The 21860-nt window shown below is 32.9% G+C and overlaps 5 protein-coding genes across 8 annotated transcripts; 2 read left to right on the forward strand and 3 right to left on the reverse strand.

The window, feature by feature from the left end:
* The first annotated feature begins 845 nt into the window (after positions 1-845).
* Positions 846-3380, forward strand: LOC103485173 (UPF0548 protein At2g17695). Of its 3 annotated transcripts, none has more exons than XM_051088960.1 (5): positions 846-1054; positions 1418-1476; positions 1942-2118; positions 2202-2400; positions 3093-3380. In XM_051088960.1, exons 2-5 carry the CDS (start codon positions 1418-1420, stop codon positions 3279-3281), a joined length of 624 nt encoding a protein of 207 aa, XP_050944917.1. In that variant the 5' UTR covers positions 846-1054; the 3' UTR covers positions 3282-3380. The 3 variants fall into 3 exon arrangements, with proteins under 3 accessions (XP_050944917.1, XP_008440885.1, XP_008440884.1); XM_008442663.3 differs by having other exon boundaries at positions 847-1054; positions 1381-1476; XM_008442662.3 differs by having other exon boundaries at positions 847-1054; positions 1393-1476.
* Positions 3381-6581: 3201 nt separating this feature from the next.
* On the reverse strand, positions 6582-10131 carry LOC103485361 (putative F-box protein At1g65770). The gene is made up of 2 exons (XM_017043713.2): positions 8998-10131; positions 6582-8145 (listed from the first exon to the last, which is right to left on the reverse strand). Exon 2 carries the CDS (start codon positions 8084-8086, stop codon positions 6860-6862), a length of 1227 nt encoding a protein of 408 aa, XP_016899202.2. The 5' UTR covers positions 8087-8145; positions 8998-10131; the 3' UTR covers positions 6582-6859.
* LOC127150543 (putative F-box protein At1g65770) lies at positions 9033-10176 on the reverse strand. The gene is made up of 3 exons (XM_051088415.1): positions 9945-10176; positions 9539-9744; positions 9033-9428 (listed from the first exon to the last, which is right to left on the reverse strand). Exons 1-3 carry the CDS (start codon positions 10174-10176, stop codon positions 9033-9035), a joined length of 834 nt encoding a protein of 277 aa, XP_050944372.1.
* Positions 10177-13171: 2995 nt separating this feature from the next.
* On the forward strand, positions 13172-17969 carry LOC103485175 (protein S-acyltransferase 10). 2 transcript variants are annotated; one of them, XM_008442667.3, is made up of 11 exons: positions 13172-13419; positions 13684-13798; positions 14555-14629; positions 14742-14804; positions 14932-15066; positions 15523-15556; positions 16144-16253; positions 16852-16938; positions 17164-17247; positions 17346-17411; positions 17551-17969. In XM_008442667.3, exons 1-11 carry the CDS (start codon positions 13320-13322, stop codon positions 17723-17725), a joined length of 1044 nt encoding a protein of 347 aa, XP_008440889.2. In that variant the 5' UTR covers positions 13172-13319; the 3' UTR covers positions 17726-17969. The 2 variants fall into 2 exon arrangements, with proteins under 2 accessions (XP_008440889.2, XP_050944918.1); XM_051088961.1 differs by having other exon boundaries at positions 13199-13419; positions 13673-13798.
* A 53-nt stretch (positions 17970-18022) lies between these two features.
* Positions 18023-20266, reverse strand: LOC103485176 (uncharacterized). Its single transcript, XM_008442668.3, has 7 exons — positions 19984-20266; positions 19696-19828; positions 19516-19619; positions 19258-19429; positions 19038-19178; positions 18872-18954; positions 18023-18777 (listed from the first exon to the last, which is right to left on the reverse strand). Exons 1-7 carry the CDS (start codon positions 20073-20075, stop codon positions 18237-18239), a joined length of 1266 nt encoding a protein of 421 aa, XP_008440890.2. The 5' UTR covers positions 20076-20266; the 3' UTR covers positions 18023-18236.
* Between the last annotated feature and the right edge of the window lie 1594 nt (positions 20267-21860).

Raw genomic sequence — 21860 nt, forward strand, 5'->3', positions numbered from 1 at the left:
TGTAAGATATACAGGTGGAATATATTAGAGATTAAAGGTACGATGTCTTGGGAGATTTTAAAATGTTTAAAATAACTTTTGATAGGTTGAAATTATTCAGGAATAAGTTTAATTTTACAATCTCAAATTGTTGGAGATGTTGAGAGTTTCACATTAGAGAAACCTAGTAGATTCACATGAGTTATTCATCTTCTTGTCAATTAGTTTTGAGATGGAATTCTATATTAACTCTATACCATCCAACATTATATTAGAGTCCAAATATTTGTTGATCTATTAGATGCAAAAGCTCAATTTTATTAGACAAGTTTTAATGACAACATATCTATTTATTAGTAAAATATGGATATTTTACCTTTTCCTCAAAGGAGACAAAGTTCGACATGTTAGTTAGAGATCCAACATATGGTCATTGTTTTAGTGGTTTGAGCTATATCACTATTATATTATTACAAAATATAAAAACTCTTAATTTGTAAAGAGAAAATAAATACAATAGTCATATCATGTATTATATTATAATAAGATCTATTTTTTAAATATAGAAAAATTCTACTAAAATGTTTATAAAATAGGCACGTTTTCAAACATAGTTAAATAAACTAAATTATTTACAACATATATCAATGTATTCTATCATTGATTATCATTGGACTTAATTTAAAACTTTGCTAATAAGGAAATTGAAAATATATTTAATAAGAAAACGTATTTTTAAAAATTAAAAATTAGAATTTGAAAAATATTTAATAAAAAAGATATTTTTGGAAAATTAAAATTTTTTAAAAAATAAATATATATATATATATTAAATATCTTAAAAAAAAAAAAAAAGTACGGTATCCTATTTTTGTTACGAAGACTCCAAAATTTTGACTTTGGAAGCAACGATGGCGTAAAAATTCTCAACTTTGAACTACAAGTCGTCTGGACTGAACCTACTGAGAACTACACGTCGACTCGTAGCTCTCTTCTTCGCTAACTAAAATTTCTGCTGCTCTCTTCTAAGCTTTCGATTAAAAAAAACTCCGATAGCTAAAGTAATTGCTGTTCGGTATGTTTCTTCTTCAACTCCACCTCTCTTCTTACCAACGTCTTCTTCAATCTCTCAACTTTTTATTTGCTTCTGCTTCTATTTCGTCGGAAGAATCAATCGACGCACCTCAAAATTATTATGATTTTTGTAGTATTTATTCGTCTATTAGGTTCTAATTTTTTAGCAGTTTGTCCCAAATTTCATCTACCACAAAGTCTCAGTGCACTTCAGATTTCGTTCTTGAGGGTTCCTATTTCTTTTTGTTGTTATGGGAACTCTTTAGTTTAGTCTGAAGGCAACTACTAAAACCCTAGATCGTTTGTTTGTTTGTTTGTTTTAATTAGTTTTATTTGAAGGGTGTTGCTGTTGTTTTTGATAAAGATGGTGTTCTTGTGTTGGTCTCGCCCGTCTCCTCAAGAGCAGAAGGCCTGCATTGAAAGGCAAGAACAATGGGATTGAAAAACCCCACCCCTCACAAGAAAAAGTTTCACACAGGAGATGAGATTTTTGTATGGATGACTTATTCTCATTTTCCTGCATGATTAATCATCAGTAACTACGAGCTTATGAAATCTAACCTTCTGCTTACGTCTAAGTGCAGTGTTGCATTCGGGATGCAACATATCTATTATAACTATCACGATCCTAATTTTTTCTCCACTCAAGTGCAATATTCACGGTGAAAGCAAACAAAGTGTGAGAAAAATAAGGATCTTAGGGCTGCTATAGATAATGCACTTTAATGTAAGTAGAAGAAGGTTAAATTTTATATGTTTATAAGAGGAGAGGCATTAATCATGTAGGGAATTGAGAATATGTCTCCGGAATGAAAAACTCCATACGTATATGTTTGTTTGTTTGTTATTTTTTGTCTGAGTGGAGTATTACATGATGTTGATCAATAGGGCTGGTTCCTTCAACTATAGCAGCAAGTTTAGAGGAGCTACTGCTAATCCCAGTTCTTGCCTGCAAGAAGATAAGGGGATCTCACAAGAAGGTTTTCTTCTCAACCATGCTCGTATTTTGGTGGGTTCTGGTGTTGAGACTTATGAAAAAGGGAAGAAAGCTCTTCAGAACTGGAGGTTGGATAATGGCTAATATGCTTATTGGATAAGAGTAATCTATTATTAGATGAATCCTTTAATCCACCTCAAATTTTTTGTAGGCATTTTGGATTGAATTGGGCATTTGTTGATTCCTCAACTCCAGTTCATCCAGGAGTGAAGTTTTGTGTCTGTGCCAAGGAGTTCCTTCCATGGGTGGTGTTGCCTCTTCAAATTGTGTATGTAAATGAGAATAGAAATACCAATAAGGGTAGGACATGCTTCAGTTTTGGCAGTGGTACCCTTCAAGGCCATCTTCTGGTTAGTCGTTCCTTCTTCCTCTTTCTTCCTCTTTCTTCCTCATTTGCTTGTTAGCTTACTTACAGATACTTATCTTGCAAATAATCAGCCATAGTTGTGCAATTAGAGTTGGGATTTCATGCAATTATTGCTCAATGGTGTGATTTTGAAGTGTTTAGTCAATGTCTTTCCTTGACGACTAGGATGTATAGTCAATTGAAAGTTTCTCCCTTAAAAGCTACATGACAGAAGCCCGTTGAAAGGTCGTATTTTTAAAATCTTGGCCACGGACACAGGAAGAACACAATGAACATACTTAGATTGTGTACCATTAATATATAACATATCTATTGTATAAACAAGTGTTCGATATGTATCCAACAAGGATAGGACATGCAAACTAGCCAAATTAGAGTGTCCGTGCTTCCTAGGTTTTTCTTACAGGTCTGGTACCAACTTACAATATTTAGTCCATGCACACTAAAGTATGAAGTCTTTAACCAAGTTTCTCTTTTCGTACACATATAGGAAGTAGAGACTTCTATTAAGAACAAGATCGCAATCTGTCCCAAAATTCCTAAATACTTCACTCAGACTATCTGCATCTTCTAGACAACACAATCCACCATTCATTTCTTCCAAGCGAAAAACTTTTTAATATCACTCTAGATCCTCTAAATGTACTAACATGTTCTTAACTTTCATAATTTTAGGCTGGTGAAGAACGGTTTTCAATTGAGATGGACTCAAACAGTCAAGTGTGGTATGAAATTCTATCAATCTCAAAGCCTGCCCACATATTATCATTCCTAAGTTATCCCTATGTAATTCTTCGCCAAAAGTATTTTGCTCATCAATCTACAAATGCATTTAAGAAATATTTGACTCCCACTCATTCCTAACTTCTGCTATGTATTGTAATCTATATTTAGATTGTTTCTTCCTGTAAGTATAAGCATTCAGTTCTTAGATAATGATAACATTGGTATTCCTCTCGGCTATCACTATACTCGAATGAACTCTGTCATCGTCATTCATGTTTCAAGTTAGAAAAGAAAAATCGTAAATTTCGAGAATATTTTATCGCTGGCTATTCCACTTTGCCATTTGGTTTAAAAAATAGTTAAATTGTTTCCAAGGTTACAACATCGACTGCCCACTACTACTTTCCACCAATGCTCCTCAAATCCGTAGAATGATTTTATTTATATTTTACTTTTGGGTTAAAATACCTTGAATTACTCTCATACTTAAAATAATATATCTTAAATGTAGTAAACATAAAATAAGTGCAGTACTTCAAAGTTAAACTTTTATCCATAAAAATAATTTTCATTATAACAGACTAAAGTTTTTGGAAAAAAATTCTACCATAAAATAATTTTAAGGACTGACTTAAGATTTGTGGATATAGATATTAGAATTGGACATTTAAGATTAATAAAACATAAAGTACAGGGAGTATATGTTACGGTCTTTTTTTTTTTTTTTTTCATGAATCCCTAAGTTATTCTTACATAGTTCAAAAACCATATAATTCTTTATCTAATAATCCACCAAGTTTAATTAAAAAAAAAAAAAAAAAAAAAAAAAAAAAAAAAAAGCAACCCTCCAACAAATTAGAAAAGTTTGTGAATAATCTTAAATTGTATAGTTCCAAAGTTGAGAAATGACTGTATTTATTTGCATATATAGTAATTTCCTTTAATATTATTGATTTGTTTTCAAGAAAAAAAAAAAAGTAATGAAGAACTAATCCTACAAAATTAGGCTTTATATATATGAATTACACTCTTTCCAAGTCATGAGCATAAAATGCATAGAAAGTTCAAGAACAAAAACCTCAATAAAGAGAAAAAATCATCATCAATATATATACACATATATATACATATATACACATATATATACATATATATACATATATACACATATACATATATACATATATACATATACATATATACATATATATATATATATATATAGCATATGCTTAGAAAATTGATTTTAAAAAAAGTGACAACGCATTTAGGGTTTTGGAAATCTTGATTCTCATGCTAAACTAGACTCCAAAATTGTAAATTGAAGATGAAGGTTGATGCAGAAACCCTAATTCGTAGTAGAAGAAGACAGAAAGAGCGAGTAAACTTACTAATCAAAACTGATGACGATGGAGCATTGTTTGTCGTTCATCATTTCAGAATCCATTCTTCTTCGAGGATAATATATTCAATTCCTTCAAATTCTGTAGCCGTTGAGAAACTACCTTCCCGCATCATTCCCCAAATTCTTCACCTCCTCCAATTCCTTCTATTGTATTCTCCATTCAAATCCACTCAATACACTTTGAAATCAGCCTCTTCTTCTTCTTCTTCTTCATCTTCCTCTTCCTCACTCTCACTCTCACCACCACCACCACCACCACCATCATCATCACTGTCACTGAAATCATATAATCGATCTACCATATAAACCTCGCCGCCGCACTCCACCAGATGTTTCTGTTTACCAAAGCCACTCATCGGAAGAGAAATTTGTGACAATTCCATCGACGATGAATCGACCGAGAAAACTTTTCCTCTTCTATCAACTGCATAGAACTTTCCCCCGTATGCAATCACACCACCGCAGGCAAAATTATGTTTCTCAATCATCGTCCATTTCTCATCCGTAAGTTTCGTGAATCTTAATTTTCCATCTACAAAAATAGCAAAAGCGATGCAATTCTTCGTATCGATCCAAGAAGAATCAGGGAACGTTACGACCTTACTAATTTCAGAAACACAAACACCTTCCGTATTTACAAGCATATACAATTTAGCCAATTCGTGAATTCGAAATTCCAGTAAATTGATTTCATGTGGAAGAGCTACAAAAGTGAATTTAAGATTGGAGAGGTATAACGGACGCAGAAATCGCAAACCAAATATTCGCCGCCTCTGCTGCAGAAAATGGTGATGAAGAGAGACTGAAGCGATTAATTATATTTCGAGCGAGAAAAATGTGTTCGAATGTATGATCGGCGTCGAGGTGGTTGGGAAGAGAAGGGAGGTGGAGAGGTAGAAGAGTAGCAACGGAGTTGAAAGGAGGAAAACAAGCAAGTAACGATGGCCGTCCAAAGTTCAGTATGGAGATCGGACCACCGTGTAGAGTTGTCCTCCATGGGAGGGAGAAGAATCTGCTCCGGCTTCCTTTTAGTAAATAAGTAATTTTGGCGGTTTTGTTAGGAATTTTGAAAGGGTTGGGAATGGGCTTCAGAGATTAAGCCCATGTTCATGGCACTAACTCCATCTTTGTTTTTGTTTTCGTTTCTTATTTTTGTTCAATAATGTGGAATGTTTTATTTAATAAGTTCTAAAGCTTGGAGGAGAATCATTAACGTGGAATGTTTGGATGCTTTGGCATGTTTACTAACAGAATTTTAAAACATAAAGATTTAACCAAAAATAATTGTATACGCCTTTTCATAAGAAATTGCACTTAGACAATAAACGCCTATTAATTATATTTATGCCTATGATTTATTTTTATATAATTATCATTTTGTATATATTCTTTTTCTTACCTTCCTTATTATGGGTTTTTTTAAAAATATAACGTCAATTATTGTATTAAATATTTAGACAATTTATTATATTTATAAAAAAAATTGTTTATTATATTTATGAAAATTTGTGAATTGAGTTTATCGCACAAATATTATATTTTTAAAGGTTTTTAACTTATGCTTTTATAATTTTAAATCAAATTCTTAATACAACAAAAAAAATTGGATCGTAGATTACAAAAATCTGTTTAGAAATCAGGTTGGGGCCAAATCCATAGTTCTTGATTTTTTTAAATTGTGGTTGTGTTATAATTTAGAACTATTGGTTTATCATAATTGGCTTTCGTAAATATAACAAAAAGAATTCTATGAAAATAGAACCAAATGTAAAAGTGGATAACCCTCTGTTGTCCTCAAATGACCATATAATAGTCATCATATTTGCCATATTCGCAATATGCAAAAAAGAGATGTTATGAACTGTTTGATTGATTTGAACGAGACAATTACTTTATTTAATTTTAAATTAAATTCATATTAACTACGCCTTTTGTAACCTTGATTTAATTCTCTACTTTTGTAACCTTGATTTAATTCTCTACTGTATTGATTTCACGACAATAATTCAAATAAACTCATCAAAACAGCATAGTTTATGAAAATGCCTAATAATATACATAATTAAACATTATTAAAACTATTACATACTACACAACAGCAAATTTGGAGTCCCCTGCTTCTAATAAATGCAGCCAAAGCACTTATTTACAACAGCCACACCAAGATTCATAAATCACTAATTAGACCTTGACACCCACAATACAAACTCTAACCCTGAATAGCTATGAACAGAGTATACAACAAAGAGAATGCAAAACTGTTAAGTTACGAATGGTAATTTGTAAATGAAATCTCAGTTCATAGAGTACCTTATTGATTATCAGCTGCATCTTCTTCAATTTGAGTTACCTCCAAATTAAGCCAAATTGGGGGAGGCCGAAAAATTGGTGCATTATCATTTGAAGAAGCTTTCAGAATCCTTTTGTCTTCAAGCTCAAATACATGAGTGTTATAACCAAGAGCACACTTTGGTGTATGGGTAAAATATATGCAACTCCCTTTAAGTCCTTCAAAATTTGGAGTTGAAACTGAAAAACAACAATCGTTTCCCAGAATAAAGGATTGATTCCCCAAATTTTTTACCTCAACCCATCTTCCCCACTCTTGATCAAGCCTATGAAGTTTGAAATCAATTACTTTAGGAGGGGAATCTTCAATGAGATTATTCAACCAATGAATATGGAAGATATCAGCATTCCATAACAATGGTTCCTTATCCAGAAATCGATCAACAACATAGAGTTCACCGTTACATTCAACCAAATGCTTTTGATTACCAAAACCACATAATGGAGGAGAAAACTGTACCAATCTCATGGATGAATCAATCCAGAAAACTGTTCCCCATCGATCAACTGCATAGAATTGCCCTTTGTACACAATCACATCGTCGTAGTGGAAATTACGGTGGTCGATCAGCGTCCATTTGTCGTCTCCATGTTTAGCAAACCCTAATTTTCCACCGGCGTAAACTGCTAAAATCGTGCATTTCTTAACATCAATCCAGGGGGAATCAGGGAACATTACAACCTTAGTAATTCGAGGAACAGGAGAACCATTAGTATAACCAAGAGTATAAGATTTAGCTACTTCGTAAATTCCAAAATCCAGTAAGTTCACTTCCTTCCGAAATAGATCGGAGTTGCATTTAGCATAGCGTGTTGAAAGCGGGTGGAGAAAACGCATTTTACCTAATTTTGTACTCTCGACCTTCGCTAACCAGCCCTCTGCAGCACAATAAGAAGAAGAAGTAGAAGAAGAAGCAGAACTGAAAGTTTTATGATGATCGAGAGGACTGAGGCGGTAGATTATTCTTCGGATAAGGAAGGCGTCTGTGAGATGATCGGCGGCGAAGACTGGAGAAGGGAGATCGAGAGGTAAAAGAGGAGAAACGGCGTTGAAAGGAGGTAGAGAAGCACGCCAAGATCGGCAGACACTGCGAAATCGGAGGACGTCGATGTAGGTATCGAGGCGTTTGCCGATGATTGGCCAAAGTTCAGGAGGAAGATCGGACCACCGTACACGGCTGTCTTCCATGGCGGAAGTTTGACTTGAATCCGATTGGTCCAACAGAAAGACGATGAGGAGAAGATTATCTGTGGATTGGGTTGACCGATGCTATGACTCTTACAGAAACCAATTTGATGATATAAATAATAAATATGTTTACAATACAGTTTTTATTATATCATATATCCGATGTCCTATTGGAGCAACTTTTAATCTTCACTTTTATCTAATCTTCATCCATCTTAAATTTAGTTTACTATTCTTAGATTTTGTATCGGTAAACATCAATAACCCATTTGTGAAAATTCTAAACTGATATTAAATATCATTATTTGTTTCATCTCATTTTATGTTTTGCTTGTTTCACCTAATATTAAGGTTGGAGGTTCAAGCTATATGTAAGTATCTTGTTACTAAATCTAAAGGTATTAAAAGTAGAATTTGATGCGGTCTTCATCAAGAAAATTGTTTTTTTTTTTTTTTTTTTTTTTTTTTTTTGTGTTGATAGCTCTAACATTCTCTCTATTTACTTTGTTAAAATGTATTTTCTAATTGTATTCTCCATTAGTGAAGAGGTGTGGTTCTTTTGGTTTATCTAATCTAAAAATGTCATTTTTTTTTTTTTAACTTTTATGTTTAGAAGTTGTATAAATATATAAATTAAAACTTTGAAAATTCCAAGGTATTTTTTAATGAAAAGTACAAGCCTCGTAACATTTTCTCCAACTTAGCTAAAGAAAATTGAAATTTTGAACTATTTCAAATGAAATGTCATGAATGTGATGATTGCTATATGGAATCCCATAAATTTGAATAACGATAAGAACATCTGCTTTTCAATTCGGCTTCTATTGAAATAGAGGCAGGGATTCTATTTACATTACAAACAATTGATGAAATCCAAAGCCACGATAATGGAGAAGAAGAAGAATACTTACAGTATCAAGAAACAGAATGGCATGGACTCGAACCTCTAACAACGAAGACAAATCGGCGGTGCCTTGAAAATTTGTGGAGAAGCTTTCACAATTGTCCTTTCCTCAAGATCGAGTACATGAGTACTAAAGCCATAGCCGAAATCAGATTGTAGTTCATCGGAAAAATATATGTAATTCTCTTTAAATCCTTCAAAATCAGCAGCTAAAACCAAGAAACAATTGTGCCCTACAACGAACGCACGATTCCCCAAATTCTTAACCTCCACCCATCTTGATCTTCCCATGATCTCTTGATCCAGCCTATGCACTTTGAAATCAACCACTGTTGCCATCGGTTCATTAAAGCAAGAAGTCAATAACTCCGAATCCTTCTTCTGCTCCAAAAACCGATCCACCACATAAATTTCTCCCCCACACTCGATCAAATGTTTCTGGTTAACAGATAACGCCCAATTCAGGAGAAATTTGTACCAATTTCATGTATGAATCAATTAAGAAAACTGTTCCCAGTCCATCAACGGTATAAATTTCCCCTTTGTACAATTAGATCAGCGAATTGAATATTAGGGCTACCAATCAGCGTCCATTTGTAATCCCCATATTTAGTATACCCTAATTTTCCATCTATGTTAACTGCTACAATAATGGAGGTCTTCTTCACATCGATCCAAGCAGAATCAGGGAAAATTACAACCTTATTTATGGGAAGAATACCTCCAATAGTGGATCTAAGAATATATGATTTAGCTACTTCATGAATTCGAAAATCCAGCAAGCTGACTTCCTTTCGAAACACTCAATTCCTGGATTTAACCCGGTGTGCAGAAAGCGGAGTTAGAAATCATATTTTGCCGAGGTTTGTGGTCTCAATCTTCGCCAACCAGCCCGCGGAAGCACGAGAAAAAGAAGGGGAAGTTGAAGTTCGATGATGAGGAGGGGACTGGTACCACAGATTATCCTTCGGATAACTAAAGCGGCTTCAATTCGATGACCGAAGGGGTGAGAAACAAGGAGATCAGATGAAAGAAGAGAAATGGCGTTCAATGGAGGAAGGGAAGAACGCCAAGATCGACATACACTGGGAAGTCGGACAATGTCGATGTAATTATCAAGGCGTTTTCCAATGAGTGGCCAGAGTTGAGGCGGCAGATCGGATATGCGTACCCGAGAGTTCTCCATTGACTTGCTTGAAGACGAAGGAATGAAAGGGTGTAGGCTGACGATTACGGTTATATTTGAATACGATGAGCCATGGAGTTTCCATATTTTAAATGTTAAAAATATTTTTCTCAAAAACAAACGGGTGGGAAAATCTTATATTATTATAAATATTAATAATAATTTTCATACAAGAAAAAAAATAATAAAACGTTTTTCTAAATCAACAGTAAATTAGTTTTTTAAAAAATATAAAAAAATTGAAATAGTAAAATCTATTTAATTCTATATCGGACACCCGAAAGAAACCCGTTCTTACCACAAGCTTTTAATAATATGGTTGTGATCTGTCATTACTTGTGAGAATCTCCATTATAGAAAGAAAAAAAAAGACATAAAATTCGCTAATAAATATTGAAAAAAATAGGCTTTCTACACATATATATATATATATATTGTCCAAACTAACGATTTCCAACAGTTGTAGCAAAGAAAGAAACTTCATAGAAGTATAAATATGAAGAAATAGGTAGGTCGATTTTTATTTTTTTTAATATTTTATAAACATTTTTTTTCAATCTACAAAAGCTTCTAAAATATTAAACAAATAAGTTAGTAGTTAAATAGTTAAATTTGTCATTGATCTTTTTATATAACTAATAAACAACGTGTCTGATACACATGAAAATTAGAAAAAAATTATAGCTTTAACTTAACTTTATAAGTAAAATTGGAACAGTCACCTCAATATTTTTATTGTATCCTTTTCATTTTTACATGGTAAAGAGAGTTTAATATCCAAATATTTATTAAAACGGTAGATGATTACAAATACAAAAATAAATGAATAATTACAACGATTACAATAACTAATTTCAAATTATTGCAAACCCTAAGACCTATATAAAACATAGACAACAAAATAAAAATTTAAAAATAATAATATAAAAACATGATTTGATTTCTTCTACACCCTTAGTATTTTGTTGTGACTTATGAACATAAATAAAAAAAACGAAATATTTGAAAAGGAATTATTTAAAATGTTGAAAGAGATAAAAACAAGTTAATATGAGAAGAGAATATGTATATTTAGGAGAAATGAGACAATAATTACTATAATTAATTTCAAATAGAAAATTAAAGTCAAAAGACACAAAATGAGAATTTGAAAGGTTAAAATTGATATAAAAGAGATATATGATAAAAAAAATGTAAATAGTTAAAGAAATTAGAGACAATAATTACAATAATTAATTTTAAATTAAAAATAAAATTAAAAGATAATTTGCAATTAAATAAATTAAAAGAAAAGTCAAAATAGAAATTACAAAGTTTTTCCACTTTCATTATTTAATCAATCAACATTTTCAAGAAGGTAAATAATTATCAATTTAGCAACATATATAATCGTGCATAATTCAAATATATTATTTAATCTTAACCATTAAACTCAAATTTTAAATATAATATTTATAAAAAAGACTATTATTACGTAAAAGCAAAATGAATCAAAATAATTATAAAAATAAGGAAAATATCACCACCAAATCATATTAGTATTTATGTCTATATCTAATATTGTGTTATTTTACAATATCTATAAATATTTTCAGAAATTTGTTGACTAATAAATTTTTTATTAAATTAATATATATATATATATATATATATATATTAAAAAAACCCATCAATATACAATATTTTTGTTAACCACATGATAAAGCTCGTTAAATTGGACCGATAGGCTAATCCAAGTATGGCCCAAACAAAATTTCTGTGATTGCTATCAACTTATTGTATGTCATTGCCTAAAAGAAAATCTTCTTTTACACATGGTTGAACTAAAACAAATTATGATTTTCAAGTATGCTAGGAAAAAAAAATGGTATACTTTTAGAAAAACATCTCTATTTTTTTTTTTTAAGGAAAAATGCAATATATAAAGGTAATGTATATCCAACCATATCTTTGTTGCTTGCAAAAACCTCTGCAATTTAGGTTTGTTGGCATTTGGACAATTAAAAGCAAATGGCTAAATTCATGAATGAAAGAAGTATATTTGTCGCTTAAGTGACCAAATTTCATAAACCTACATAGAGAAATAAAATAAATTAAACACATGAGGTCCAAAATTGTCATTTTGTTTATGAGTTTGTTTCGTCAATATTAATTTTAAAAATACTTACATATGAATCTTTACTTGAACGACACGTAAATAATCATAATCATTTTTATTGATGAATATACGTGGAAAAACCTTAAAGAGTTAATGGAAAAGAAAAGTCAAATCTTGCAAATAAATTATTATATACGAATAAAAAAATATTTCTCTAATCATTTAATATATGTAAATATAGCAAAATAGCTAAAAAATTATATCTTGGGTTTTTTTTGTCATTTTACTAATAAATTAAAAATCTAAAACCTTGTTATGTGCAAATATCAAAAGTGTTACTTTTGAAAGAAATATATTACTAAATCCTTCCAACTAAATTGAGTGAATAATCATCTTTAGGTTTTAAATAAATCTTAAAATCAGTTGATGCAATTAGTTTATTGTTGTTTTTTTTCTTCGATAAATTAGTATTTTTTTTTATGAAGTATAAATATTTTATCCACTTTTTATTTTAAAAAAACACCAAAAATGTTATACTTAATCTATTTTATTAAAAAAATTTATTTATATTTAAAAAATTATCAAAAATAGATAAAAATATTTACATTTTATAAAGAAATAGAGTTGAAGAAATAGTTTGTCAAATTTTTTCATTTTAAAAAACCTATTTTTAAAACTAAAATTTGATAAGAAAATTAATTTAATTTAAAGTATTAAATTTAAGATTTATGGGAAGAAGTTTAATTTAAGCTTAAACCTTATCTAACTATAAATTTCAAATTTAGGGCTGAACTCAACATTGAAGAAGATGGAATTAATTTGGGTTCTAAGCTCTTTAATAAAAATTTATAGATCAGTCAATTATTGATAATTAATAACTAAATAGAAAAAAAAATGGCTTAATTCCGTCTTTATACTTTCCCCGGCAGATTCAGTAGAACTCTCTCACTTCCTCTTCTTCTTCGATGGTAATTTCGGAGTAAACGCCGAACAAAAAACCTCTTCCAAAACCTTCTCGCCGATGTAAAATTCATCCATTCTGTTCATGGTTTTGAAGATGATTGTGGATGTTTGCCGCCCTCACGACTTCTTGGATCGAACAATGGACCGATACATTCGCTTCTTCCCTTGTCTTTCCGATCCCGGTACCTCTGAAATCCTTTTTTTATTCGCTCTCTTTGAATCTTTCTTTCTAGACTTTGGGAACTGAAAATGGGAACTGAGTAATGGGTGTAGCCTTTTTCCCCATGTTTTTATTTGGTTTGGTTTCACTAATTTTTTATACCTTGCCTTATCTGAATTCTACTTGAGCTTGAGGCTTTCGTCGTTTTCTGATTGTTGTTTCGTTTCTTATTGTCATCATTGTGTTTTTTGTGTGGATTTTGATTGTTTGGGAAGTGGGGTTTCAGTTCGGAGATCTTCGTTGGGATTAAAAGTAGCATTGGTGATGCTGCATCTTGTTTATGCTGGAATTCTCTTCGCATTCTACCGTCATTTGATTGAAGAAGCTAAAATTAAACCGTGGTATGTTTTTATTTTTTCTTGTTCTGAGTCGTCTAAGTTTGAAAATAATAAAACCTGGCTCAACTTCTGCTAGATATTAAGTTTATTTTGTGAATTTGCGCCATTTACTTAAAGTTGACCCGTGTATCAATTCAATGACGTTGTTTCATCATATGAAGTTCAGTTGGGTTCTCGAAGTGGAAAACACAAAATTTCATGGGTTGATAAAAAAGTTTTTCTTTCAAAAGAAAGGAGACACCATGGCTATGCTTAAATATATCTACACCTTGACGAATCTTTTTAGGTTGTTAAATCCCAAAGTTTGGAGTCATGAAATCTATGATACTTCAATCCATGACTTCAAAGACAGATTATACCTCCATTCGTCTCTTGGATTGGTTTTTTTCATGAGCAATGTAAAACCTCTGCGTTTATTTGTATTGTAGCCCCGGCCTTTTCTGCAATGTGTGATTAACATGGTGTAGGTCCCAAACTAGGTTTGCTACCAGCCTACCACCATACATGAGTTATTTCTGCAGTCCTCTTTTGGTAAATTATTATGTAGAAACTAGAAAGTAATCGAGAGTCTTGCCAAAGATACTCCAATATCTAGACTTGGGACTGGCATTGGGGCATTTGCTAGTGGCTGTTTTGGACTTAATCTATGGTTGCTAGTGTTACTATTTTGATCATTTTGGTAACTATTTCAGAGCAGCTACCTTAATCTTTTCTGTCTTAAATAAGTTTCTGATATTTTTTTTCCTTCACAATTCTCAGGTACACAGCTTCATATTTCTTGCTTTTCGTTGCTACTCTCATTCAATACTTTGTAACATCATGCTCATCTCCAGGGTAATGGCAACTATCTTGTGTTTCCGTGAGATCTCTTGTTAAATTAGTAACTATATTTTGCTTTTCAGGGAAATTTGACTACTTTTTCTTTCTTCTACCCTTCTGTTTTCAGTTATGTCCTTGATGCAATGAGGGCTGCTAATGAGAAAGATAATGCTTTTAGAAAGGCATCAAAGTAAGTTTTATCACCTTTTATGTAGCAAGCATATCTTATTCTCTATATTTGGTGAGAGAATAACCAATGAATATGATGTAAATTTAAATTTTCTTAATATATATGTTTTCTAAATGTTTAAGCAAAGACAACCTGCTTCAAGCAAAAATGTAAATGTGGTTGTTACTATAGACCGGAACCACCCTGAAAAAACTGTTCCGGCAGATGTAACATCATGGACAAAGATAGTGATGGACCTGTACTCTCCTGGAACATTACTTAGGTAACTTCTTAACTTGCTTTAAGAAGAACGTTTTTGTTTCTATTTTTATAATGTGCAATTTCCCTTTTATGTTTAAGAAGAGATGATTTTGGTAGTTCTCAAGTTGACTCATTTGTATATTGTATACATCATGTGTACTCAATAACATAATATGGTTATTTCCAGTGGTTGTCATCATATGTAATTGAACCTTTTGAACCCAGTGTGCTTATCTTGAATATGGAGAGGAGGATAATTTCTTTTCTGTAATTTTGAGAAATTAAACCGGCATCCACTTTAATAGCACCTAATTTGACATCTGTGTTAAAATTACCACTTCTGTCTGGGGCTTAAAGAAGACAATGCATTAGGTGCTCCGTGATTGCAAAAAATCTACTCTTTAATTGCATTCATGTACATGTAGGTGAAGGAAATTGTATTGATATTACTGCTAACTGTTTTCTCTTTCTTTTGCAGAAATTTTACATGCTCCTATTGTCATGTAGAGCAGGTACTTTGCAGTTACCATGTCATATTACGCTCTGAGAATTATTGTGTTATTCTTATCATTGGTTCGATCAAGAATTTTGCATGTTCGTTTTCTTGATTTCTTTCAGTGAATGCTTTTTCTAAATTTTAATTTTACAGAGCATATAGTTGTTTCTTAAAGTAGAACTTAAGCTTTTCACATTTAGTAATTTTATTCTATTGTAGGAGTTCTTTAGTTGGATAATCTCTAAGATAGTTAGCTCTAAAGGATCTTTAGAATATTTACCATGATTACCTTTGAGTTTTCTCTTGCTTGCCATATATTTTAGAGGTAACTTTATTATAATACGATACTAGACAGATGGTACGTTAAGAAATAATTATTATGGAATTGAATTGGAAACTAAGTGAGTTAAGTCTTTCAAAACTTCCTGTTCATTTCAGTTGCAAACATAGTGTGATGAAGGAAAACTTATGTCTTGGTACCGAGACTTGGTCTGTTTATTTTGGATGGTTGCTTCTCCACATCAGCTCTGCTACTTATTTAACTAGTTTTAATCTTCAACTTCTCTTTCATTAGTCCCCCTTTTTTTCCTTGTACATCTGTAGCCTCCAAGGACGAAGCATTGCCATGATTGTGATAGATGCGTACTTCAGTTTGATCATCATTGTGTTTGGCTTGGGACATGTATTGGCCAGGAAAATCATTGTCGGTTCTGGTGGGTTTACAATTTTTAGATATCACATACTCAACTTCATATAACTGTTTGTTGTGGTTGTACTTTTTGTCTGAATCTGTCGTACATCATTTTAACTGATTTTCATGTAATATAAATTTCATGATGCATGGATGTAAAATGTCCCTAAGTTCTGATTCGCTACATGAGTTGGATATATTGTAAAATGATCTAACCAAATAAAGACGGGGTAAAAAATAATTATAATTAAAAAAAACTCTGGTGCTTCAGGAGATGATGAATTTTCCACAAATTTTGGAACTATCAGATTGTAGTTGAACTCCACTACATTATTAGACTGTTGGTGGATAGTTGTGGTTTTTTTTTTTTTTTTTTTTGCTTATTTTTGTTATCTGACTTATTCTGTGTGATATGATTTTGTTCAGTCCTTCAGTCTGACCGTGTTGTAACAGTGATAATTGAAAATGTATCGTATTTGATGATACCTTTTAAGTTTACAAATTCTTTTGACTTCCTTTAAATTGAAGAATGTGATTACTCTTATAATTCCTACTATTATAATTCCTAGTTCCTTTAAAGATATTACCCTTACTAAGGTAGTTTTGCTCTTCCAACCCAGGTGGTACATTTTTGAGGAGACAGCTTTATGTTTGTGGACAGGAATATGGTACATTTCATACCTCAAGGCTGATATAGCACGGTCTTGGTATGGTGTCCTTCTAATGCTTTTAATTCAGTAGAAGTTTTTAGCATTACTATCGTAGTTTTTTCATAGTTAATTCAATTATCAAATCATCAAAGTTTGCATAAGCAGAAGCTGCTAGGTTTTGGTGTGTGTAGTGTCAGGTTTGAACATTAGTGTCAAATTCAATCAGTTGAGACCATGAACTTACCAATGCTGAAGGAAGATCTTTGAATGGTTTATTCTCAGGTGGAAAGATGCCATTGTCATTGTGCTGCTGATTACCTTATCGATTGCCTTGATATTTCTACTCCTCTTGCTTCTATTTCATAGGTACTGTTAGTTACCACCATGGTTGAGCAGTCTTGGACGAACATCTATATTTAGTAGTTATGACTCATGAAGTAGTGGCAACTTGTTTTGTTTTGCAGCTATCTTGTTCTTACAAATCAAACTACATACGAACTTGTTAGACGTAGGCGAATCTTTTACTTAAGGTTTGCTCAACTCTTTCATTCTCTTTTAACAAAAGCATTTCAGAGGAACTTTCATTAAAACTCGTATCATATTATCCCTGGCATGTTAGACTTCCAACATATTATGCTTTGGACGAGCATTTAATTTGGTTACCTGCAGGAGCCTTCCTGAAAGAGTTTATCCCTTCAGCAAAGGAGTTTGCCGTAATTTGTACGAATTCTGTTGTCATAGAGGCAACATATATAACTTGGAGCCCCTGCCTTCAGCTCAGGTAATCGAAGAGAGATCAAGGCCGTACACGTGTTCAGACATCATGAGGTGTAGATGTTGCTGATTTGTTACAATGTACCATTTGCTTAACATTCTTTCATGTTATCACTAGGTTGTGGTGGTTGGTGTGGGGAGAAGAGCTTGTCTGTCACTTTCATTTTATTTCCCCCCCTTCAAATTAGCTGATGAACAATTGTAGAGCTTAGGTAACCTAAACCTTTTTTCTGGTGTAAAATTGTTTGTGGTGGTGAAATAGATGCTTTATGATCCCTATTAAAACTTTGGTCCTTCATGGACCATTTTACTTCTCACTTTCTCAAATTATAAAATTTAACAGGGGCTGGTTTTACTGAAATTGGGATAAAAAATTCATCAATATATTTCAAAAAATATTATATAAAAGTTGCGTTCTGAACATCATCATCTCTTATCTGTTTACAGTATTTGATTATATAGTGGTAGTGTAACAACAAATGAATCCCTACTGGTTTTAGGTTTATTTGAATGCAAAAAAGGTTGAGTAGTTAACATGCACCTACCAAACCCACAAAATCAAAGCAACATTCTAAGCAAGTTCAGGTTTTCCTGTACTTGAGAGCTTCGAAACGAGCTGCAAGTGTGTCATAATCAGGCAGTTTGGGGTGAACACGAGATGAAGGTGCTGGTGGAGGATTCCGATCAGGAGGTCGACTAACCCCTCTGCCAGCTTCATCATCCATTTCAGTTTCTTCTTCACAATCTGATTCATCAAACTTTATGTCTGTAGGATTGTAGCTGTGTCTCCTGTAAGCCATCTCGTAATCTGTATTTACATTCCTTGTCTCCTCATTCTTAAGGGAGGAGCACCTGCCAAAGCTCTGAGTTGGGGCTGTCCCATCTTCTCCTGCCTTGAACTGATGATCCATATTATAAGACCTGTTTGAGGTGGAATTGGCAGGAGAGCCTCCAAATCCAAGATTGAAACCTGAGTCTCGAGCATCTTGATTCCGGTCTTTGTTCGCCAAATAGGCAGCTGCCTCTGCAGCAGCAATTGCTTGCTTTGCTGCTTTTGCAGCAGCTTCTGCAGCTGATGCTGTATCTTGAAAGTGCATACTTCCATTCTCACAGTTTGTCGTTCTGCATAAAAAAGTGACGGCAGAAGTTAAACCGAAAATGCTGCTCCACAATTGAATCTATCAAATGGTTCCCATGGTTAATATTCCTTCCTTACCTTTCAATTTGAGCATTATCTGAATGGCTTACTATAGGTTTCACAGGTAAGCTGGCGGCACTAACGAAAGTCCGAGGCCCTTCCTGTTCAAACAACAATTCAATATATTGTTAACATAACAAATTCACATCAGAGTAGATTGGAAGATATGGAGAATATAACAGACAATAAGTTCTTCAGGAGGCTTTAGCAGCTCTTTCTCAGATTCTGTTGTATCCCATTCAATCTTGTGCTCCTTAGCAATCTCCTTCATTATTTTAAGCTTCACTTCACCCGTGGGAGTTCGAACGGAGAGCTTGTCAATGAGCTGTAAGCAAATACAAACAATTCAATACATACCCAATCCTGTGAAATGTAATGAATAAAAGTAGACAATGTAGTTATACCAGCCGATTCACTCCACAGTTGGGCCTCAGATCAACGGCAGCAGAGACAAAATCCTTCCCATATTTCTTTTCAAAAACATTCCTAAGTGCAGACAGTTCCGGAATTTCTGAGCACCTCGGAGCTGCAAAGATCAAACTAGCTACCCCTTCTTTTAGATCTGCCGGACATTGCCTACAGCAAAGATTCAATACTCAACAATCAATAATCAAATCCAGCAATTGCAAAATTTCTATTAGGACAATTCTTCTCAAATGTACCTTTGTTTTGCTATTATTGATAATCTAGCTACAACTAACTCACAGAAGAGCTCGATAACCTCATTAGCAGCCAAAACATTCTGTTCTCTTATCACATGTTCAACCTACAAAAACAATCTTCAAAACTTCATCTCTCTGATTTAAACATTTTAGAAACAGACGAACAACTCAATGACCTACCCGAATACGAGCAGTGGCGTCTTGACCAGACTGAAGAAGCAGAGCAATGTCGCGTCTCATCTGCTTCACCACCGCCTCCCGCTTGTTTCTCAGTAGCTTTATCCTTGCCACCGCCATTTTCGCTGCCGTTTTGCTGTCATCAAAACCACACCAAAATAAAACAAAATTTCACGAAAAAAGAAAACCCCATTTCTCAGAAAATTTCATAATTCCTTCAAAATCAATGGGCTCCATTTACCCAGATTAAAAAAAAATCCGAAACCCACTTATGAGGAACAAAATGAGTACCATTTTGAGGAGTTGAAGCCACAGCGGAGGATGGTGATGAACTGCTTCACGATCTTGAGGGAACGAGCGGCGGCTTCAGTAGCGGCACTCATAGCCGGAGGAAAAAGAAGGGGTAATGATTAAGGAAGAAGAAGAAAAAGAAGAAGAAGAAGAGCAGTGGTAAGGGAGTGTTTAAAAGTGAAACGGTGTTTGGAGGAGAGAAGAGAAGGAGACGGTAAGGGGCATAAAAGAAAAGGGGGATCAGAGATGGGGCCCCGCTGCCAACCCCACCATTTTAGAGGGTTCAATTTGCAATAAAGCTTTTTAATTATATTTTTTCTCTCGATATAGCCGTTGGGAAGGAAGAATCCGATGTAGTCTTAGTGGGGGTGTAGGATCGGGACACGTGGCTAAATAAACTGCCATGTTGGCATGATGTCATTTCGGAAGCGTTATGTTTGACCTAGTCAAACTTTATAATATTTTGAGTCAAGAAATCAATTTTCTCTCCAATTTTCTGAATTTGGACTTCACATTTACACTTCCATTTTGAATGCTGTTAGATTATAACCCAACACTTAACATTGGTTAGTTCTTATTTGACATTGGAAGATTTTTGTATACTTTTATTCGGTCAACTATTAGTCAATTAATTCTAAGAGATCGTTTAGAATGGTTTCGAAAACTTCGAGGACTCAAATGTTGCTTTTGAATTCTTAAGGATCAAATAAACATCAAACCCAAACCTCGAGGACCAAACGTGTAATTTACCCTAGGTTTTATGTCATGTGTTTCTTTTGTAAAATAACAAAAAAGAGGCAAGACCAAATTCCATTAACGGAAACAAATCAACTTACCTTTATCCAACCTAGGTCCAGTCGAAGTTTTCACTTACCTTGTCTCATTCTTTCACCAAACAACTTTTTTCAATCAAGAAAGTCCACTAGATGTAATTGATCATAAAATTTTTCAATTTCCGCTTTGATTTGGGAAGCTTATCATATAAAAGTAACTAACAAGGTTGACATTTATAGGTGGTAAGCATATGGTCGATGGTAGTGGTATTGTTTAGAATATGACTAATCTTTCTACTAGTGCCTATTTGAGACCCAAAGTGTGCAAAATTTAATAGTATATCTCATGTAGGTCTTGAGACCATATCACACTACACCAAACCATTGCTTTATGTAACATGATAATTGTGTTTTCTTAGTCTCATATCAATATGAATCAATGTTAGTGCACAAATTCTCCGGGTGTACTAGTTTTCGTATTCATACCTATTTTGACTAATTTTTAGAATTCCTACTTCTCTTTCTTTCTAGTATTGAATCTTTTAATGCAACACAATATCTTTTGTTGCTTTAACCGAAGAGTGATGCATCCCATCAACAAACAAACTTAAAGAATGAAAAAGAAAAAAGGAACGTATCGCTAAACAAGGACCTTAATGTTTTAATTTGTTTGTTAAACAATTAGATAGTTCTAAATTATTATAATAGACTAATATTTAATTAAGGTGGAATCCAGACCATAAACATGGACTCCAAATTCTAGAATTCTTATTTATTTCTTTGAATATTTCAAACGTAGAAAATATTGACCACAAGAATGATCTTTTTTTTTTTTTTTTTTTAAATTTTTAAGAATTTCTTTATTTGATTCTCTGTAGAATCATTAGTCCATTGTCTGAGCGATGTATGCTTTAAGATGTCAATGTCTAAAAATATTAAAGTGTCAGTTTTATTGAAATGTTGTGGTCAAATCTTTCCAACTGTGCTTAAACAAGACTTAACGAAGTTGAGATCACGACACGGTACACCAAATGTTTGCTATTTGTAACATGATGATTTTGTTTTTTTTTCTAATCTCGTATCAACACGAGTTAAGGTCATGGG

The sequence above is a fragment of the Cucumis melo genome, chromosome 8, assembly GCF_025177605.1.
Source record: "Cucumis melo cultivar AY chromosome 8, USDA_Cmelo_AY_1.0, whole genome shotgun sequence".
Lineage (NCBI taxonomy): Eukaryota > Viridiplantae > Streptophyta > Magnoliopsida > Cucurbitales > Cucurbitaceae > Cucumis > Cucumis melo.

What these genes read in the sequence shown, in the direction of transcription:
- LOC127150543 (XM_051088415.1), bottom strand. Translation starts at nt 10,176, where the DNA reads ATGGAGAACTCTCGGGTACGCATATCCGATCTGCCGCCTCAACTCTGG. An exon ending in TATCCGAAGGATAATCTGTG is followed by an intron (nt 9,745 to 9,944) that starts GTACCAGTCCCC and finishes TTCATGAAGTAG; the next exon opens with CTAAATCATATATTCTTAGA. An exon ending in TTCAATTCGCTGATCTAATT is followed by an intron (nt 9,429 to 9,538) that starts GTACAAAGGGGA and finishes TCTGTTAACCAG; the next exon opens with AAACATTTGATCGAGTGTGG.
- LOC103485361 (XM_017043713.2), bottom strand. Translation starts at nt 8,086, where the DNA reads ATGGAAGACAGCCGTGTACGGTGGTCCGATCTTCCTCCTGAACTTTGG.
- LOC103485176 (XM_008442668.3), bottom strand. Translation starts at nt 20,075, where the DNA reads ATGAGTGCCGCTACTGAAGCCGCCGCTCGTTCCCTCAAGATCGTGAAG. An exon ending in GGCTTCAACTCCTCAAAATG is followed by an intron (nt 19,829 to 19,983) that starts GTACTCATTTTG and finishes TTTTGATGACAG; the next exon opens with CAAAACGGCAGCGAAAATGG. An exon ending in ACTGTGGAGTGAATCGGCTG is followed by an intron (nt 19,179 to 19,257) that starts GTATAACTACAT and finishes ATTTGCTTACAG; the next exon opens with CTCATTGACAAGCTCTCCGT.
- LOC103485175 (XM_008442667.3), top strand. Translation starts at nt 13,320, where the DNA reads ATGGTTTTGAAGATGATTGTGGATGTTTGCCGCCCTCACGACTTCTTG. An exon ending in GAAGCTAAAATTAAACCGTG is followed by an intron (nt 13,799 to 14,554) that starts GTATGTTTTTAT and finishes CACAATTCTCAG; the next exon opens with GTACACAGCTTCATATTTCT. An exon ending in GCTGATATAGCACGGTCTTG is followed by an intron (nt 16,939 to 17,163) that starts GTATGGTGTCCT and finishes GTTTATTCTCAG; the next exon opens with GTGGAAAGATGCCATTGTCA.
- LOC103485173 (XM_051088960.1), top strand. Translation starts at nt 1,418, where the DNA reads ATGGTGTTCTTGTGTTGGTCTCGCCCGTCTCCTCAAGAGCAGAAGGCC. An exon ending in CAGAAGGCCTGCATTGAAAG is followed by an intron (nt 1,477 to 1,941) that starts GCAAGAACAATG and finishes GTTGATCAATAG; the next exon opens with GGCTGGTTCCTTCAACTATA. An exon ending in AAAGCTCTTCAGAACTGGAG is followed by an intron (nt 2,119 to 2,201) that starts GTTGGATAATGG and finishes AATTTTTTGTAG; the next exon opens with GCATTTTGGATTGAATTGGG.